General features: G+C 37.3%; 1 protein-coding gene across 9 annotated transcripts in view; it reads left to right on the top strand.

Moving 5' to 3' along the window:
- INPP4B (inositol polyphosphate-4-phosphatase type II B) overlaps positions 1 to 20962 on the top strand; it is a 339117-nt gene extending 318155 nt beyond the window's left edge. For 7 of the 9 annotated variants that reach the window (XM_069779787.1, XM_069779811.1, XM_069779836.1 and 4 more), the window contains one exon: positions 14249 to 15628. In XM_069779787.1, the coding sequence (XP_069635888.1) occupies positions 14249 to 14423 (175 nt within the window). In that variant the 3' untranslated portion in view covers positions 14424 to 15628. Of the gene's footprint in view, positions 1 to 14248; positions 15629 to 15670 lie in introns of those variants that run through there. The other 2 variants (XM_069779819.1, XM_069779803.1) reach the window with 2 other exon arrangements.
- Positions 20963 to 21337: the final 375 nt, after the last annotated feature.

Here is a 21337-nt window from a genome sequence, read left to right as displayed (position 1 = left end):
GTCCAGTGGGTACTGTGGTGATAATAGCCACCGTCTCCCTCAAATTCTTTCAATTTGGACATGTATGTCTTTTCTAAAATACTGCTTTGTGCCCCATACATTTAATATACTCATTGACAAACAGCCTTTACCTGAAATAAAACTGGAATAGCTCTAGCAAAGTTAAAGGAACTACACCAACAAACTCTGGCTAGAAATTTGCCATCAGAGGTCTCTGGTGAGCCCTGTCCTGTGCCTCGCTCCAAGCAGCCGCAGCAGCCATATCGCAAGCACAGAAGGGAATGCAGATCTTTATGATGTTGTGATCAGTCCTTTCTGGCCGGTCTGTTCTCCACTAACAGTCCACACAATCAGTTAAACTGAAAAACATCCTTTCCTCATGCATTTGGCTTTTCTAGGCACAGATGAGATAACAAACCTTCCCAAATGTGTGATGTGGACTTCGCTGATCTCTATGATAATATATAACCAGATGGAATAATGAGCCCACACTGGGCTAGCAGAAGTGAAAATACCTTTTGCCAGACAGGACCAACACCTGCTATTATGGTGGGCTGCTTTATGCAAATGCTACCACTTTGTTATTACTGCATTATAAAATGCATTAAGCATCCCATTTCTTTTGTAAATGAAGCAATGTATTACCTCAATAGCTACTTTTGAAGCTATCTGCAACTTAAAACACAGATGTTAAAACTAATGGAACTAAATGAACCCCCTCTGAATTGTAATCCTTGAATAGACAAGTGGTTTTAGTAGGGGCTTTTTAATTATAAAGTTTATTAAATGAAATACATATTACAATGGAGAGGAAAAAAGTCAAATGATCTTTTATGGCAAAAATAAAAACTTTAAACTTCCTATCCATACTCCATTGGGTATGGAATGCCAAAAGAGAAATAAAAAGACGTTTAATCTTCTGCAAAGCTTAATGTTCTGTACCACATTGTAACATAGCCCAAACCAGACAATTGCTTGCTCATAAATCTTTTCTTTTTCTTCACATTAAAGAGAAAAATCAAGACTGTCCTTTAAAAATAGTCTGTAGTCAAGTGAGCTTGAAAGTTTATGTTGTTAGCCATCATGTTCGACCATATTTATGGTGCTGGAAAGAAAATCTGAGGCTTGTGTGGTTCATTTTGTAAGTGATGCAGTGGTAGCGCAAGTATGGGCTGGAGATCATAAAGCTCTGTAAAGATGGAGGGGAAAAAACCACTGGGCAATTAACCATTGGAGAATTTTTTCCCAAAGCCCATTGAATTCAGTGCAACGCTCGTAATCAAGCTGTTTCTATCAGAAAACTTTAGATACCTATTGTATGAATGTCTAGGTTAAGAATTCATGTTCCCAGTACACACCTTGGAGGATGGTTAACTACCTGATTTAGGGGCTCTGAATCATCCTGTGGATGTTCTGTAGACGTATGGGAAGTCCAAGGTGTTAAATATGGCACTAAAGACTTGCCGCTCCGGGTTAGGGAGTACACGATGTTGCCTTCTGAAGGATTTGGATCAGATCTTGGAAGTGTATTTTGCACTTATCCTAGTAAACAACTGAAGGTAAGATAAAGGTAGGAGGGCAAAACTTGGCATGGGGGAGACTTTGCTGGCATCAGCACACTATCCGCTGTGTTTTAAACATAAATTTGTCACTAGACACCAATTTATTTATTACCGTGGGGTCAGGGAAGCCAGAAGTTCTTTTAAAAAAAAAACCAAGGTAAAAAGTTAAAAGTGCACTGTTAAATTGCTGTTTAAACTTCAGCTGCTACAATATTTGGGCTGCTTCCTTTGTTTATCTGCTTAGTTCCTAGATAAAATAACTACTTCATGCTTTCATATTTTGGGGGTAAAAGTTCACTTTTGTTAGTTTCCTTGTTTATATAGAGACCAGTAGCTATTAAGCAATGTACTTAAAGTGCCATTGTCCTAAATTGTTGTTTATATGTATTATTATATATAAACTTTTTAATTTGATAGCTCTTTTGGACACAAAGTTACTTTAGCTTACATAATTTTGGGAATGCTATGAATTCTGCAAATATTTAGCTATTTTAAGTAGATAGGCGTGTAGAAGTTGTTTTTTCAAAACCTTTTTCAGTGCTTCAGTAAATATTGTTCTAATTTTCCTACCATTTTGATCTGATGTAATTTTTTTCTTTTAAAGGACCTTATTTATAGCTGGTATTCCTTAGTAAAAATATGCATCTAATCATTCAAATGACTGGGAGGGAGAAGAAGCTTTCTAAATAAAGTATCTCTTCTTTAGGGAAGCAAATGCTTGGTAGATAACTCTTTCCTTGCTCTCAGGTTATTGGTTACTACTTTAGTTGTTAATTACTCTGAACTCAAAAGAACATTATTGGGCCAATGTAAGACTGTCATTTTTCCACTGGAATTTCCATTAGCTGGGAGTAATTCCAGCTTAGGATGGATTATCATGTTTTAAATTTCTACAGTGTTCTGCATGTATTTCATTACTATGTACCGTACTTGGGAAAATGTCATTTATTATTTCATGCACCAAAATATTCTTTCTGCATTTATGTATGTACTTGTCTGACAAGTGCAATTGCTGGCCTGCACTCACATGCCTTTAGCTTTGTTTGAATCTCCTACCTGCTTCATTAAGTATTCATGCAAAGAGCAAAAGTGAACAAAAATAGTCTAGAGCATTTCTGCTACTTGTTTGCTTAAAAAGGTGTAAGAGAATAGAAAGGATATTATGAACCTAGTGGTATGTAAATAGTGCACAAGCCAACTCTGCCCCCTGTGTATATTAATGAGATATAACAAGACGCCTGTAGCTTGGCAGTGATAAAGTTTAAAAATCACTTTTGCTGTTTAATTGCAGCTTTTTTGTTTTATTGATTTTATTTAAGCTGTCAGTAGCAGCACATTAATAGCACATTACAGAATTTACTTTTAACTAACACAGAATTAAATACTAATAAAATGAGACAAGCATGATTCCAGCATCCTTTCCATGTGTAGGCTGGGCTCCGGTGAGGTGATGTGAAGCCGATTTAGTTTTTAGTAAAGGTTAATTCAGAGTAAAACTATGAGAATGGTTGAGAACCTTTAAAAAAGAACATTGCGTATCTGTCCTGATATATATTTGTGTTCATGGCAGAGGACAATTTAAGCCCTTTAAAAGCCATGGTCTTTGCTGTGTTCTTACCAGTGTGGTAAATGTATGCCAAAAAGGGAAATTGTTTAGTTACTGGAAGCCTGTAAGCGCTGTCCAACAGCCACAGAAATGCAATCTTAACCAAAAGACAAGGAGAGTAGCAGCCCGCTCAGGCTAGAGTAGGTGGCTGCATTTTTTTCATAGTTCATTGGCCATGAGCAAGTGCTAGAGAGGACTGTGAATGCTGACACATCTCACCGAGCAGAAAGGCAGTATCATTCCCAGTGAGGTTAATGTGGGATATGTTACAAGATAATTGAAGGGCATTAGCGCTTATTAGAAATTAAAAGGGAAGCAGAATTCTTTAAGGCCTGCCATCGTAATGGGCATTTTGGGGAGGATGAAGTGTTTCTAATTAACAACCTATGTGCTTTTTGGCGGCACTGCAGATTTTTCTGTTTGACCACCTGGCCTCTGGCTCACAGTTACTCAAGCCAAACAGTTTAAGCATGTGAATAAGTGTTACTGTTTTCCGTAGTGTTTAAAGGAAAACATGACCAGAAACGTGAGCAATACCAGGATTAATGTCTCTCAGGTTTGACTGGGTTGAGAACTGCATTCTTATAAAGAGAGTGTAAAATAGGAGGTGCTGAAATTGCCCCCAGCACAATCTCATTCAGCGCTGTGTTCCAGGGACACTAAAGTTATTTCAGAAGACAGTTGTTTTCTGGAAAATTGGTGCAGTGTTTATCTAAAATGGGAGCACCATGAGATGATGTCTTACTGAAATGTTTCTTAAACTGTTTTCCTTTCAGCATGCAATATAACCAGCATACATAACAGTAGAAAAACACACTGTAGACAGAGATAACTCTCCACTGTCTCAGTGAGGGAAGATTTATACCCTCCTGCTACCTTCTGTGTCCCATCCTGGGGAAGAAAGGAAGGAAATACTCAAACATTGCTACTGGCTTGCTGCTTTTTCATAAGAAAATAATAATAGATTATAGGTGGGTAAGTTTTCCTCAAAATCTTCCACAAAATGTTTCCAATTTCATGTTACATGTTTTGGAATTTTCATAGCAAAACACCCTCTTTTCCCCAGTCGTAAGCATGTTTTAAAATAGTTGTACATTCTGCTTAGTTGTAAGTGATGGCAATTACCACCATTAGTGGAAAGCCCCACTGCTGTATTGTTTTGCACTTCCACATGCAGCTTGCTGCAGATGTGCTTGGGGTCATTCATTCTTAAAATATTTCTATCCCAGAGACTCCAAAGTTGCAGGAATTGGTGGATTTCTGTAGTTTTTTGCAAGCTGCAGTTCCCAAGACGTTGTAGTGATAACTCTGGTGAGAATGTTTCCTTACTACTGGTTGTGTGTTTGACAGAATACAGTCTGCGATACAGGAAAAAAAAAAAAAAAGTATGTATCTGATAGTTTAATCCAGGTCAAGAAGTACACTGGCATTTTCTTCCATCTGTCAGTGACTTACCTCATCATTAAGTGATACTGCCAGTGTAGTGAACTCTTCTTTTTCTGTTCAGGGAGTCCTGTATGTAGTTCATAGAGCATGTCCTGAGAGCTGCATCTTCGATCTTTGGCAAACTGTGAATTACTGTGACTGCAGTGAACCAAACCATGTCCTTCATTTCTTTGTAACAGTAAGGAAAATGTAGCATTATTATAGAAAGGAAGATATTTGCCCTTGTATTGTAATTTGTTTGTTTACTCCTTGCTGCTAGCAAAGGCTTAGGGATGCAGGAGGTAAATACCCTGCTTATCGAGTCTATAGTTATCTCAAATCTTCAAAAGATCATTTTTTCTGGAAATTGTAGGAGCAAAACTGTATGGGTTTCCATTTATTCACTCTCCCCATTGGTGCAGTGCTATTTTTGCTTAAAAAATGATGGTCTACGCTAATATTCACTTTTTGAGATATGATGAAGGGAGCTGGAAGACTATGTCTGAAACTTACTGAGAAAGCTGCAGCAGCATTTGACATAATTTCCTTACAAACCTGAGCAGTGACATCAAAGAGAAAAAGCTTGTAAAATATACAAATACATTGTTTAAAAGATTTCAGCTTCAATCTTCCTCCTTGGTACTTGGGAAGAAAAGTATTTCCTTCTGAGAACAGGCTCCAAAAAACTTTGGCTGTTTTCTAAATTGATGCTAAAACAAAACAAGAGGCAACAGTCACATCCATTCTCTTAATTTCCCATAGAAAGGGTTTGTTCTTCAAACTCTCTATGTATTACCCATTAACAGAAAGGACAACAAATGCTTTCAAGGCACTTCATGAGAATTTAATCATAGAATCATTTAGGTTGGAAAAGACCTTTAAGATCATCGAGTCCAACCGTTCAGCCCAGCCCTGTCATTTGCTCTGAAGGAAGTGGGTGGAAAACTTACTGCATTTGGGGTTCAAGTAGGATGTTGCTTGCATTTTTAAAACTCTTAGTTATGACTAAAATCAACGCGCTCAAGAAAAGAGAATAGGACTGTTGGGGTGCAATCTCCAAATGGCTACAGTCTGCACCCCAGCCTCTGCATTTTTGGGTAGGTCATTTTGGTTAACCACCTACCTAGCTTTCTTTGCTGCATTTAGTGCTCCTGGTACCAGCACTTGTGCACCAGCTGAAACCAGCTTTTGGTGCATTTTTCACGATCGAGGAATCTACATGTGCACTAACTCCCCTTGCATAAATACACCCACCTACCGTGTGTGGTACTAGTGCTCAAAGAACGGCTGGGATCAGAACAGATCAGATCTCAAACTGTTAATTTGTTTTAAAAAAAACAGTATCAGTATATAGGTTGAATGTAATTAATGAACTGGCATTATTTACTTGAAATGGAAGAATAGTTTTCAGATCCTTCCTGTGATTTATTTTATGACTCACACATTGGTTAATCCCATGAAGTGATTATGTGAATTGGTGTCATTAATCAGAAGCAGTCACATTCCTCCTTTTGTGTATCTCAAACTGAAGTTGCAGGTATAAAAGGCTAAGTTACAATATTCAAATTTATACTTACTGCTTTTCAACACCCTCCTCACATAAATTGACCTGAATTACAAATGCAACATAGATTAAGTGATCCTCTGTTTACACCAACAGTTCTCTCTGACCTTAATTTTGTCATCCTACCCATAGATTTGAACATCTAGAAATTAATGTGAGTTTTTAAGCATCATTCTTCATGCATGACTGTTTAGCTGTACAGCAAGCCTTTTCTGCCTCTTAAATCAGCTTTGCCACTTGTCCTCACTGTGGGGAAAAAAAGGCTAAAAAAAAATCTTTGCCAAAAGAAAAGGGATGATTCATGAAGATTTTTCATGGTCAACAGAAAGTATTTAAAACCTGATTAGACATATGAAAGAGAGAATTTATCATGCGTTTATGTTTCACTGTGCTATGTGAGCTAAATGTATAATCACATTCTCGGTAAAAATCCTTTGCTATGACAGAAACAGACTGGAAATAAGTGTGACTCATGAGCCAATTATACTAGTGCCGTAACCTTATGGAAGGGAAATGTCTTGTGTGTTCAGAATTTACCTGAAGGATGTAGTTGTCATCATTTCACACATGCTCAGATCACTAAGAAACCTGCGATTTGGCTTATGGGTTGGCTGTGGTTTTTTGTTTGGTTTTTTTCCTGCATGAATACATAGATCACATTTGCTTTAATATTGGTTGCACGTTGGATTGAATTTCAAACTTTGCAAGAGAAGTTTGTCAGGAAAGATTTTGCAATTTTGTCCTGAGAATTTCCCATATATGTAATCCTAATACTTTATAGAAGAGTGTCCAGGAAGATTATTAGAATCCTATTTTTTTGATAAAAAGAGAAACCTTTGTAGAATTGATGTGTAATACTGCACAGCAGCATTGGTAAATAGCAGAATGAAATAGCAAATCCTTTGCTTGGAGTATAATAGAGGTGAAAATCATGTTTCAGAAACGCCTCGGCTGTCTTGACAGGTAAAGAAGAATCTCTCCTGCAAACCCATCACTTTTCAGTTCTGAAGCTAATCTCTCACACAGTTACCAGAATGACTTTGCAGGACTTGAAGCCTCTGCCCATACTTGTAGATTAGAAACCACTGGGGAATGTTTCTGGGACATGTTCTCAGGGATTTTATACAGTGAAATTATTAAATGTTTCCTGGCACAATTTTGGCTGATTTTAGCACTCTCCTAGGTGACTCCTGGGCAGTTTGGGAGTTGGCACAACCAAGGGACTGTTCCCACGTGGCGGCCTCTGGTCTGCAGTCTCTTTTGGCAGATGAGGGGCTATAGGCACATAATATGAACTTGGTTTTGCTGTTCAGCCTCAGCGGTGGGGAACTGCTGAGGGTGCGCTTAAACTGCTAATGTAGGTGTCTTAAATGCAGCAGGGAGGAAAATGGTTGTGATTCTAACTGGAATGTTTTGTTTATTTTTATTATATTTTCGCTGTATGGATTTTGTCAGTGTTACTGTTTTACCACATAGTTACTCTTTAATGTTGGGGGAAAAAACATTCTTGCGGGTGTTCTGTCTCAGTCACAAAGGAAAATACCAATTCTTTTGCAATCAGCAGAGATTTCTGAAGTACTGGGATTAACTCTAATGGAGATGTATATTACCAAATAGCATATGTTTTGTGCATATTAGATATAAAGCTTGAAGCTGCCCTTTCATCTGTTCTTCAAAGTTAATGGTACGTTAAAAGTAAACAAGGACAAACAGTAGGGGTTTTGCTTTTTGGCAAGCCAATGTTGGGACGGAATGAACCGAACTGGAAATCTTTCTGGTTTTCAGATCTGTTTGAAATGCTGCATAAACGAGCTAAAAGTGTTTACCCTAGCATTTAATATTTCAGCATTTTCTTTTTGACTTTCTCTGATGTAGGCCCATATTGAAACAAAAATTGCATTCATAAACAAGAAGTCAAAATATTTCTCTTAGACCTTCCGCCTTCTTGGGCTGAAACTGTCAGGTACAGTCTGATGTCATGAATAGGTCTCTCAGTTAACCTGTACTGTATTTTCAGGAAATTTATTATATGCCAAACAATAATCGAGCTCTAGCTATATTCTCTAATTTTGGTAAATAACAAAATACCTCACTCGGGAACTAATTTTGTTGTTGTTAAACTGTAATCATGTGAACAAACAAATGGTGTTCTGATGTTTTATCATTGCACACTAGTAAACAATAGATAAGCATGTGCTTTTGTGCCTTTTTTTTTTTTAAGTATGGATATTTTCCTAAATTCTATCTCAGAATTAACTTAATGTCTTCCTCTTAATCTAGAGAGGACATACGATCAGATAATAAATTGTGAATACCTGGTTCAATCTGTAAGACTCCACGTCTTTCATGAAGGGTGCTGCAGAGCAGGACTGCAGGGAGATGTTTCCATAGTGCAAAGCAGGAGCGAGTTGTGCAGGTTTATTGCCTGCAGGTATGGGGTGTGCCTCTCTTTCACTTGCCCCAGGAAATTAAAAAAACAGCTAAGCTGATAAAACTTGGTGGGGAATTTGGACATTTATAATTAGTTTGACTTTAATGAGAACATGTACACGGCAGAGGGAAAGAGAGCAACTGTGTAAATTGAATTTTGCCTTCACTATTCCTTCCAATGAATCTGTGTCTATCGATGTGATCCCACAAAACAATAGGGTTTTCCAGGATGTGGTTGTGTGCACAGAAACCAAATGTCTCCTTCCCTCTTATTAAGGAAGACTACTGCAAGACAGTGTGTTGATTAATCTGGTGCTCTTTACTGAACCATTATGGCCTGTCCGTAATGGTGTTTAAGATCCATACTGTTGACCATAGCTGAGCCTCCAGCACCCTGCTATTCCTGGTCAGCTCCTCAAAATGGAATCTTTTTCTCTGGACAGACCGAGAACCCATAGTAACAATGCTGTAGTTTTGAGGGCAAAAAACTGAATTACTGTATATTAGCTGCTTTTCAAGATCCAGGTGTCTTGTCATGACTATGTCATGAATCTGCTGCTTGGTCAAACTCAGTGGACAAGCCTCATGTTATATCGTGTGCTCTCCTTTTTACTTAATAACGGCATTAGAAAAGTGATGTGTTATAACCAAACAAGGGAGGGAAGAAAGGAGAAGGGAAATAGAGGATGCTGGCAAAAGCAAAAAGAATAGGCAAAAAAAGTTGCAGTACAAAAGGTAAAACAAAATGAAGGGGTGTTAGTGTGACAATTTGATAAACTTCTTAGATTGTTTGTATTGTTGGTGTATGTTTAAATAGCAGCTGTCTCCAAATCACTGACTGAATTCATCAGTACTCTTAGATCTGAGACTACTTGTCGATTTCAGTAATGCCAGTTGTTTGTTTTGAACCAGAGTAGAGATTATAGGACCACGTAGGCAGCAAAAATTGATTTCTAGCATCTTTTACTTTCTTTAATACCATCTAGATTTGAGGAAAAATTTGTCAGTTGACAGCAATATGCATCAGACAAATAATTATTGTAAAGATCATTGATACAGAAAATGTCTCTGATAGTTCCCTTCCTGTATCTTCCATTTTGAAACAACACAGAAATATTTTTTATTTTTTACAAATTTTTGGAGGTTTTATTGTATGAACTTTATCTTTCAACATAAAGGGTTGTTGCCTAGTATTCCTTTGTATGCTTTATCTCAGTTCTGCTCTGATTCAGTAATCTTCCAGACCTAGGGTGAGTTCTGTTTATTTCCTTCCGAATCACGTTTTGTTCTTCTAGATGTTGTAGTGCAGCATCTTCATCATGGCCAGGAGATGTTCACCAGGATCCCATCCTTCCCCTTTGAAAAAGTTAAGGCTGCCTTCTAGAACTGTAGTGCTGCATGTTGAAACAGTTGATTTTTCTCTGAAGCATTTCAGTGAATCACAGTAACATGTATAATGGAGAAATTAAGCTGCTTTCACTTCACAAACTTTTTTTTTTTTTTTTTTAAGGCAAGCAGACAGTATTCTGTTATAAATCTTTGAGAGGGCTGAAAACACTCTTTAGAGAAGCTGCTTCTTAAAAGTTCTGGATTGTGATAGTCTTAAATAAAAAGAGCAGGTAAGTAAGCAAAACTGTAAGATCGAGAACTGTTAGCAATCCCTTCTATTTGAAGAAACGTCTGGGCTGCTGTTGTTGGATGGGATTAAAGAGAAGCATCTCATTTTTGCCATTTTTCTGTGTCAGCACTGGAGTTTGACAAGAAAAACCTAGCAGGCCCAGAAACTGCTTGCTTGAGTCTGTCTGCAAAAGAGGAAAATTCCCCCAAAGTATGCATGCTGTAAGACATGAATTCAGACTGAAGTCACTGCTAGCATGCGGGATCCTTGGGTTGATAGAAAGCTGCCTATCTATTCTACCTGAAGCACTGCTTTAGGACAATTTAGCATTTCCAGTATCATTAATAGCTGGAGCTGGAAAAGTTCTAACAAGAGAAGCATATATCCCAAAGTGTTAAAATGTGTCTCCTCCAAAAACCTTGCACAGGGGATGTCAGTGTGACTGATAATCAAAAGCCAGAGTGTGCCCTCATATGTGGGCCTGACTTTATAAGGACTCTTGAGAGGCTTCTTTTTTCCTCACACCATTTTCGTTGTCTCTGCTCCACTGCTTAGAGGTTCAAACAATTTATCCTCCGAGTTTAAAAACAACAGAAAATACCTGCTGTTCTGCCTTTGTCTCATTTGATAGGCATGCAGCATTATCCCAATAGGAGTTTAAGATGATAAAACACCAAGTGAGATAGAAGACAGACTGAAATGGTTATATCATCGTTAAACTTACAGCACCCTTGGCTGTTATGATGTATTTGTGCTATGTCGTAAGCCTCAAATGAACAATTTGAAAGTAAATGAATAAAAATAGTTTTATAGGTTAGAGAGGTGTTCGTGACCCAGACGTTATGGATTTAGAAGCTTTCACTATTCATTTTTAAAATGTGTGTGTGAAATAAAAACTTGCTGGGTATTTTGAGAGTTGTCTTCTTTCCCTTCCATGTGAGTTCAGAGCTGTTAGAGTATGGTTTGTGATGGAGAGAACGTCCAAAACTATGGCTATACCTTCACACCATAATAGGGTCAGATATCACACTGTTCTGGTTGTGCTGAGTGTCAGTCAGAAGCCAAATAAATCCAGCTGACATGGCACCAGCTGGATTCATGCTGTTTGCAATAAAACTTCTACAGGTTTTGATGAGCCAGGGGAAGCAGTGCTGTCACGCTGCTGACAGCTGGGTGTAAGGCCTCGCTTTGTTTAACTAGATACATTAGTCACTGCGGAGAACACTTTAAGATGTGTTAGAAGACATTGTCACTGCAGTGCATTGAAAAGTATTAGCAGAGCTTAGCAAGGCATCTGACCGTGATCAAATATTCCTCTTAAATTAAAAGCATGTTTAGGTATTCCACTCAGCCTGTTCTTAGGTAGCTAATGATGGAGTTGGATCCTCTTGCTCTGTTTTGAGGATGTCTTACTGAATCATGCATAGAATGATGTGACTAATTTGTGGAACATAAGTCCCTGTGCATCAGCTGTTCACTGTGGTTTTCCTGGGGGAAAGATAGGACTTTTTATGTTGAAAGGCACTGATCATTCTTTTCAGCATATCAAAGAACAAATGTACTGTAGGCTTTTTTATTGAAAAAAAATAATAGAACAAATGGCTTTTATCTGTATTTCCATCGTTACATCTGCATAAATCTCATTGATGCTAATGGGACTTGTAGCATCATAGATAAGACAGTCACGCTCTCTGTCAATGAGATATGGAGCAAAACAGAACAAGGCACACCACAGAAGTAGGAGGGTTCATCCCCGTAGGGACAACCTGCAAGCGTGTAACTCGGCCTGCTTAGAATAAACTGTTGGCATGCAAAGATAAGGCTCTCCAGAATGAAGTTCCTAACAGTGGCTAATGCACTGGCTGTGCAAACTTGCTGAACAGTGAACTTTCTTGCTGCCTAGATGGATCTTTTCAGGGAAAAAAGAGTTTGGTCTCGATATCCTCCCTTCCATTTTCACACATGTGAAGTCTGTGATGGAAGACACCCAGAGGGACAGTCCAAAGGCACCTGGGCTCTGTGACTGGGAGGGAATAGATGGGACTATGAGGGTTGAGCTAGAGCTCTCAATTTTGGGCATAATAGGGGTAAGCTGAAACCAGCAGGCTCACCTCAAGGAGCAGAAAAGGAGTGAGGGGTCAGTGCAAAAGGGTCAAAGAGGTAGACTTGTGGGATCCTGTAGATCCTGTAGAGATTTAGATAGGAAAAGGAAAAACAGCAAGCAGCATGTTTTTAAAAGTATGTAGAAATACATGATAAAGGAGAAAATTAACAGAGCAATACAGTTAGTCCTCACAACTGATCACAAATGATAACGTTATCACTGTGAGCAGAAGAGGAAGGAAGTTCTGGGGGTGGACGCTAGGACCAAGGCGTTAACCAGAGTGGTCTGATACAGAACACAGAATTATTTATTTCAGTGCAAGCCACGGTGTTGACAAAGTCAGCATAGCATACAGTTAGCTTCATTCCTTGACAGTTTCTGAGAGGATTTCGTCTAAAATACTGTTTGAGTTCTGTCCAGGTTCTATTCACAGACACTTGAAAACTGTAGACCAAAAGCAGCAGACGTGCTGGCAGCAGTAATTGCTTTGACCTAGATTCAAATATTAGGGATTTTATTTTTTATCTTTTATTTTGCTATTTAAGATAGTATGGTTTGTCCTCTTTATTAGTGTAACATACAGATTGAATGTTCAAAGCAAAGAAAGAAATTAAGAACTTATGATGGAAGGCCTCTTTAAAAGGTAAGTTGTGCAAGGAATGGTTTTGATCAGCCCCTTTCCTAGGATCCCACCTGTAAATGAAGTTCTTGCACCTTTCGCTATACAAGCTCAAGAAACTCAACATTGCCTTTTAACACATTAGCCAGAAAGGCAGCCTTTCTGTAAGATGACGTGACTGCTGCTGTCTTTGATGTACCCTTCTCATTTTACCTGGGGTTGTGTAATACTACTTTTACTGTCCTACAGCCTCTTTATGGTCTGCCAGCTTTTTCTTTTTTGAAAAAACAGCATACTTGGGACATGTGCTTCTGAAAAAGCACTGTGTTGTAATCTGATATATTTGGATATTCTTAAGTCCACAGAGAAAAATGGTGAGTTATCTTTTCATCCCAGAATATTCATAGTAAATAGAAAAATAAATATCTTAGCAGTCCTTTCTGCCCAAAGGAAGTCCATAAGCAGGACTCCTGAGTGTATGCAAATAAAGTTAAGTTCAGAGGGACTGAAGAGGTATAGTTGAAGTATGCATAATTCTACTTGTAGAGAAGCTACCAAGACTACAATGGAAAAGATTGGCAGTGATTTGAAAGTATCCCTGCTGCTCTGGTAGGAAAGTGACGGTGCAACTTGCGGTGATTCAGTAGAACTTCACAGTAAGCAGGTTAGTTCCTAGCTGAGTTGACTGAACAAGGTCCAGGTAATTTTCTTACAGGAATGTAGGTGTGAGGCTTTAAATAAAAAGAACTGCTGTTGACTTCAAAACTGAGTCACCAGCACTTAATGAAATTTTGAAGAAGTCAATTTACCATCGTTTAAAACTACTATAGAATAGTTGTTAATTCTTTCAAAAAGAGCATATGCCCTTTCTGTTTCTGCCCATATTATTTCCTAATACATAGTGAGGCAGGACTGAAAGGCCTGCAAACACCATGGAGACACTATTTTGTCAGTGTTGCATTGTGACATATTCGTGATCTTTTTTCTTTGCTTCCTTAATTTTTTTTTAACTTCCTTATTTCATTTCCGTTCGGTGTGTGTGTTCATTTTAGTGATAGTATAGTTCATCTCATAAGTTATTTAATGTTAACTTCTAAATACTACTCCGAGGCACCTAGCAGGCTTAACAACATATTAGCCACCTAGTCGTTGTGCTTCCCATGTCAGACGTAGAACACAATAAATATATTGGAAGTATTTAGCATAAATCTATTTCATCGAAATGGCTATATAGTTTCACTTTGTCAAAATACCTACCTGTTGGCTTTCTTTGCTGTTTAAATGCTGTTCTATTTGTTCCTAACTTCCCCTGTTTAACAGCAGACAAACCCAGGGAGCACTGAATGAATCGGATGATCCCGAAACAGGCTGTCTAACTGATAACAAGCCAACTTCTCGACACTTCTATCCTGTCGCCTTGCTGCTTGTCAGCTCACACTTGCTGGTTGTGTGGCTTATTTTAAGTCTTGCTTTGCTATTAGCCAAATATCAATAAACTTCACTTGTGTTCCTTTCTTTTCTACAAACAGCAACAAATTAACTTTAGAAAAAAGGAATTATGCTGTAATATTTCTACAATCTCAGACCCCAAGGATTCATCTTTAAGATAAAAATGTCTGAAATGTACTATGTTTTCGTTATTCTTTTTCTGAACTCTAAGAAGTATACTATGCATTGAGTGAATTGATTTGCTCTTTCTGTTCATGGTAAAGCTTTCCCACTGTAATTAGCTCAAAGAAAGCCCACTTACAATGCTGTCACTGTATACAAGAAGATGTGGAATCCTGAATGCTTGAACCCCTCTTTCCAGAGTAATTAGTCTGAAAAAAAAAAAAAAATTAAAAATGAATTTGCACAACACAAACTAACCCCTAGACAAATATTACAGGGCGGTGGTTTGTGAGACTTAACTTTCATTGTGGTATTTTCATTGTTACTAGCTGATGGGATCTTTTTTTGTTTAACAAATGGTTATTACTTTGCTACAACTAACCCTTTTCTGTCAAGTAACTGAATGGAATAGAGTAAGTTCTGTTTTGTAATGAAATTAACCTGTTTGTAATTGTTGCTTTAGTTGCTTTTGCTTTCAAGACACTTTTATATTCTTTTTAACAAAGTCCTGTTTATGTCTTGATGCACCACTTTGGCACTTGTGACTTTTGTACTGTATGTGAACAAACATCCTTCCTTTATAAAGCAGAGAGTTGGATCAGGCTGTTTGAAAAGCCATTCTCTCTTTTTTTTTCATTGCAAAGCCGAACATATGAGAAATGAAGCAGAGATGAAACTTTCCTTCACAAATCTCTAGGGCCAGACTTAATAAAATGCCTTATTCCTATAATACGCATTTTTAGGGCAACGTGTACTCTCACGTATATAGCAAACAATTTGAAAAATTATGAGAAGGTTTAAAAGGCAAATATATTTCTGGAATTAGAACAAAATGTATCATTAAAGTGTTTAAATTTTTTTTACTAAACTTTAAACCTCAAGGGCAAATATATTGGGGGGGGGGGGGGGGGGGGAGAAATCTTATCACCTATTTCTGAGGGCAATAACTGTACTGGGCCTGGCCTTGGATTTAATCTTGTAAGATGTATCATCACTTGTGGAAAACAAAAATGTAGAATTGAATCTTTGTTATTTTTACTTCAACTGTTGCTGAAACTCTGCAATGAACAAATAAAGCATATTTATTTATTCTGTGTTTCATGAAGTTGTACTTTTTCCCCCTTTCACTAGAGAAGGATGCCGCATAGAGAATGTACTGAAGAATGTCAAATGCAGAAAGTATGCATTCAACATGATACAGCTGATGGCTTTCCCAAAGTACTACAGACCTCCAGAAGGGACATATGGAAAAGCTGACACCTAAGTTTAACAAAAGCGTAATCAGGAACATACATCACGCTAATTAGTGAATATAAAAAATCGTTGTTTTTTATATTGGGAATGTGTAACCAGTTGAGGTGTTATTTTTATCAGGTTTTATCATTTTACATTAAAATGACTCCAGTTAGCAGTTATGAAATAAAATATCATGAAAAAGCAATGGACTGAATATTCTCAAAACCAAATATATTCAACTTTTCTTTGTGAAGCTGAAGCTTAGTATGACTCATAAGCCAGCTGGAATTAGTTTTTTGGGTCGCTTGATTGAAGATTAAAAAGGGAGATGTCATTTGCTATAGGAACTGAGGTTAGCAATCTGGAAGGTAGCACTCTGACTCTGAACCAAAACCTGAGATTTGATTTAAGGGGTCTTTTACTGCTGGAAATAGTGTTTTCTGGAACGAGCATAGCACTGAGGTCTTGATCACTAATGATTAAATCCTTTACAGAAGTGTTTATGAAAGATGCTAATGTTAATACCTGGGCTAATATAATTTTGATAATTACATTTAGCTTCTTTACATAAGTATGGTAACTTCATAATATGTTTTTAGTAATTACAGCCTGTAATTTCAGTAATTCCATTCTGATACCTTGCAGTTCATTTGGATGTATCATTTTTGGCTTTCTGTACCACAGCCATATACCACTTATTTCACTTTCACATAAATCATGTTGAAATCGGGGGGATTCATTCTTCACGTAAGGTGATCTGAATTTGACCTGTCATGTTCCCATTTACTGTCAACCCTTAAAATTAAATTTTCTTTAGTGGTAGGGGAAATGAGTTGTATATACAGGAGTTACTGTATCTTTAGGCTATAAAAACATGTATGTTTTTACAGAGCCTAAGACAAATGTTATAATTATGAGTAACCTGCTGTATTAGGACTGGTTAGCCACTGCAGCTGATTTATATCAAATTTGTAACGCTGCATGTAGACACTTTAGGATGAAGAACTATCAACTTTAAAAATGAATGTTAATGCTTCTGCCAGCTTGTGTTAGTCCTGAAATTTATCTTGCAAAGAACATTTGTGTTTTCTAATTGTATCTATTTATTGCCTCCTTCTGCCTCTCAGAGAGAAATACAATTAAAAAACCCCGAGTATTCACTGGTTACTGACCTTTATGTAATGCATTCATTTTGAGAAAAAAATATCTAGAGCAGAAGTGTGAGAATTTTATCCTAATGAAACTGCACTGGGAATTTGAGCATCTGTAGGAAATTGTAATTGCCATGGATAAAGAATTAATGTTTGCTTGCTCCTATGGAAGTCAAAGAAATCTTGATGCACCATGAGTTACAATTTGTTCTTTTTAATCCAATAATGCCCATTATTGGGCATAAATCTGTAACTGTACTAGTAAAAGTACATATTTAAGAGCCTGATTCTGCAAACTCTAATTGGATGATTACATGGAAATTATCTATCGTGAATAAAATTAAATCCATCTTGTGTATTTGCAAGATCAGGCTTTGGGGCTTGTAGGAGAACATCAGCAAGAGATCCTTGTTCCAATATTCATTGACTTCAGTGAAGCTAGGAATTCACCTGTAAAATATATTTACCTAACTAAGTGGAACTTGTTTTCAAAGCAAAGGAGGTCATTTAAGTAGTGTTTTGGTGCATTTGTTGTTTATTTCTATTATCTAGTGTGTTATTATGAATGACTTCTTTGTTCTTCTGGAATGTATTACTGCAACAGTAGATGTCAGAAGAGTCGGCATTGCATCATGGATAACCTCAGGCAGATGATTTTTTTCCTGTCATGTACCAATAGAGGTGGGCACTACTCACTGGGTGGATGTGGATAAATTTGTGTCTGGGTCTTTAACTATAGCATAGTTGATCTGTACACAACTTTTTTTGTGGATTTATGGAACATAAATCTTCCTAGCAAAGTAATGTTTTGTTCTGTTCAGACTGCCGCACTAGCCCTCGCTATCTGCCATGTTTATTATTAGCTTAAAAACCCCCACGTGTACAGTTTAGAAATAATGATAAATTCCTCATGCACCTCTGAAATAATCCCACAGATGTACAATAGAGAATGCTGGTCTTCCTACAGTAATTCTGAAACAATCTGTAAAAGTCTTTGTGGGGATGGTATTCACTGGTGGATACTATAGGTTCCTATAGTTCTTTATTAGTCCCATGGGCATTCAGTCAAGTTCAAAATATGAAATTCTATAGATTTTCTTCTTATCAGAAAAACAGTCTTTCAAGATCTTGCCTCAGCATTTTAATCCCACTTGGGTTCTAAATTGCCATTGTCATTATCGTGTTACTTTTTTATTGAAGATGTTTTCCACATGCCACGTTTGTGGAGGGGAAAGGAAAGGCATTGGATTACTGTCCTTTTTGTTTTAACAGCCAATCCCAGCATGTTCTTGTGAAATTAAATAATCTGTTATTTGTTAAAGGTAAGTAAGAAAAAAAACCAAAACCCACATCAGTGAGCTGCAGTGAAACTTCACTGGGCTTGGGCCATTACAGAAGAGTAGGCTGGGTTTTGTGCTAAATAAGGGTGAAATTTTTCAAGCCAGTTTTTTGATTGGAACATCTTTTTGTAGGTCACGAGACTCTCGTATAACCCACTGATGTGGTTCCAAGTGTCCTAGAAGAGCAGTGTTGCTTCAGTACTGGAACAGGCTCAAATGTGTCCTTGGTTGGTCATTGCCTGCTGTGGGCTACTGCAGTCCACGTAGGCAAAGGCTGTGTCATCACAGCTGAGTTGTCAGCTAAGCGGGGATTCAGAACTAGTGCTTTTTCTGGTTTGCCCTTTATGAAGAAACAAAGGGGGGTTTGCTGCAGGTTGGTAGTTCGTTACTTGGAGTACATTTACTCTTTGTAGAAGCTGCTTCAAGCGTTGTGCATTGTTTGAATGCCTAACAGAGGAGTTAAATCATCCCTGAGGTCTTGCACGTACCCTTGTAGTTCACTGTGAATATCAAAGGAGTAAAATTAAGCAAATGAATTTTTATGAGCAAGCTACACCATTTGTTTTGCAAAGGTTTAAGGGAAGCATACTGATTTTGGTGGCAGACTCACAGAAAATGTTTCATATCTGCTCTCTTAAAACTCTTGCAAGGTATAAAATAATCTGCTTTGAGGTAAGGGCAGTTCTCAAGGGCTAGAAGATGAACATTCAAAAATATATCTGGTATCTAAAGCCAAATCCTGTCTTACTCATGGAAGATATTATTTGTAGAAATAAGGTCATCAGGATCTGTCTCAAGGAATCCTGAAATAAGGGCTTCTAGCTTTGAATATTTGTACAGTGTATTACATGCTTATATGGGGTTTTTGTACCACAGACTAGTGTCTAACTAGAGAGCGAGTATAAAATGCTTAAAAAAATAAGGAAAGGAAAGTTAAAGTAACTTTTTCTCAGAGATTATTGTAATACTGTTATAATACATGACATGCATAGGCCTGACATTGTTAAGCAGGCAGGTCTTTTTTTCTGAAGTCTTCTTTTGGGGAATTTAAAATACGTTCTTATTACTGTTTATACTTTGGCTTTTATGGAGCAATTAGGAAACAAACTTTTAATTATGTTACCTGGTTTTTGTCTATGTGAAGCTGTGTATTTTGATGGAATACTAGCAATGTATGTGTTATTAAGAACAAATAATGTAGGAGGACAGCTGAAACAAAGTATTAACTGAGAAAGAACCTTAATGAAGTCCTTTTCAGTGTTAATTTTTGTACTGTCTGAATTTTGGCATTACGTAAATGAAATAAGGAAATTAACAAACACCTTCTGTGTCTAAATCAATCAGTCCTCCTGAGAATTCACTTATTTGCAGTGAAATAAATTGTAATGGTATTCTAAATCTTCATGAGTAATTTAGGTGTAAAGAAGTGCAACATATCGTTTTGAAGCCCACTGTATAATATGCCTATTAAGAGCTTCAGAAAATAAGCTTATTTTTCCTCCTAGTTTAAATACAAGTTCCAGGAAATCCTCTCGTCCACTCACAAAAAGCAGAAAATGCACTGAACGTCAACCTCTAATACAGAAAGAAATTGCATTAAAAACTATGCAGCAAAATTACTTGCATGAATTAATGTATGTAATCAGTTAACAGTCTTAAACGTATATTGTGTCAGTTGGCTATGTTGTAAACTTGAAACCATTGATATCTATATTTATGCTTTTTTTTATTGTAGAGAAGTGTGCTGTACAGGCAATGCCATGAGACATGAATTTGCATCTTGCTTTTCACTTATTTGCAGCTTAAAAGCAGATGTTTACAATCAAAGTGCTTTAAAATAATTTACTGTTCTTCAAAACACAAAATTGCCGTGTAAATTGCACGTTTAAAAAAAAAAAAAACACACAAATGCTTTTTTTCCTTAGTCGCGCAACACATCGACTGTTGTATTGCCAGAGCATGCAGCTTACACTCTGCAGCACTCATTTATTTGCTCTTTCTCTCATAGCATCTGCTGAATAAGTAATATAACAACAATGAATTTCAGCATGATACTCATGATCCAAGATTAAAAACTTGCATTTGCTCAAATAAACAGGAAACTTAATACTTCAGAATAAATAAAATAGACGACACTTGTGAACCAATGTATCCATATTCCAAAGAGCTGAAACATAAAGCATGGGGTTTGCGTGCTGACAGGGAGAAAGAGTTATGGTAGAAATCTGACTGTGATAATAGAGCACCCTGGATCTGTGGGGTTTGGAGTGGTGAGATTCGGACCATACTCTTCTTACTTAGATCTCTAACTATTGGCAGTGGTGTTCTGTACTCTTTCCAGGCATGCAAAGTACTTTAAAAGTTCTCAGCACTTCTGTTTTGTTTATGAATGGTCTGACTTTAAAATTTCTAAAATCCCAAATTACTTTGGTACTTGCTTTCATTTTGTGTAGCTGTTCCTTGTAATGTTCCTGTCTCATACTCTGGAGCACATGGGGCTATGTATAAGTAACATTAACAGGACTTCAGTCCATAGTGTGTGTGTGTGTGTTCAGAGAAATGAAGCACAACTATAGCAATTCAAGTCTTTCTATATTTCAGGATTTAGCATTTTGGTTTCATTGCTGTCTGTAAGCCATGTCCATTGTACACTGTGTGTATATTTTTATTTAAATAAATGTGATGTTTATTTTTTATGTTTCTGACTTTTTTGTTTGTTATTCATTTTTCATTTTCATTACAGTGTTGTTGCCCAGAGGGCAGATTGTGCATGATGCTAAGAGTGGGTTCCCTCCTAAAGGAGTCAGTGGAAGCCCACCCACAGGTCTTGTCACTGCTAGGAGCGAGTAATTAAGGAAAGCTCTAATACAACAGTAAAAAGCCTGCAATGGCCATAAATTAATTGTTCCTAGTCTTACTACAACTTTCATCTCAGAACCAGGTGGGCCCTGCATTTTCTAATTAAAATCAAACAAAACATTTGCATACCTGTAAGGAAACTCCTTTCACATAACTATTGATCTGTAGAGAGTTATTCAGTGTAACAGAGGTGGAATCAACATCTTTCATAC

Source organism: Haliaeetus albicilla, chromosome 1, assembly GCF_947461875.1.
Source record: "Haliaeetus albicilla chromosome 1, bHalAlb1.1, whole genome shotgun sequence".
Classification (NCBI taxonomy): domain Eukaryota; kingdom Metazoa; phylum Chordata; class Aves; order Accipitriformes; family Accipitridae; genus Haliaeetus; species Haliaeetus albicilla.
This window is presented reverse-complemented; position numbering and strand designations above follow the sequence as displayed.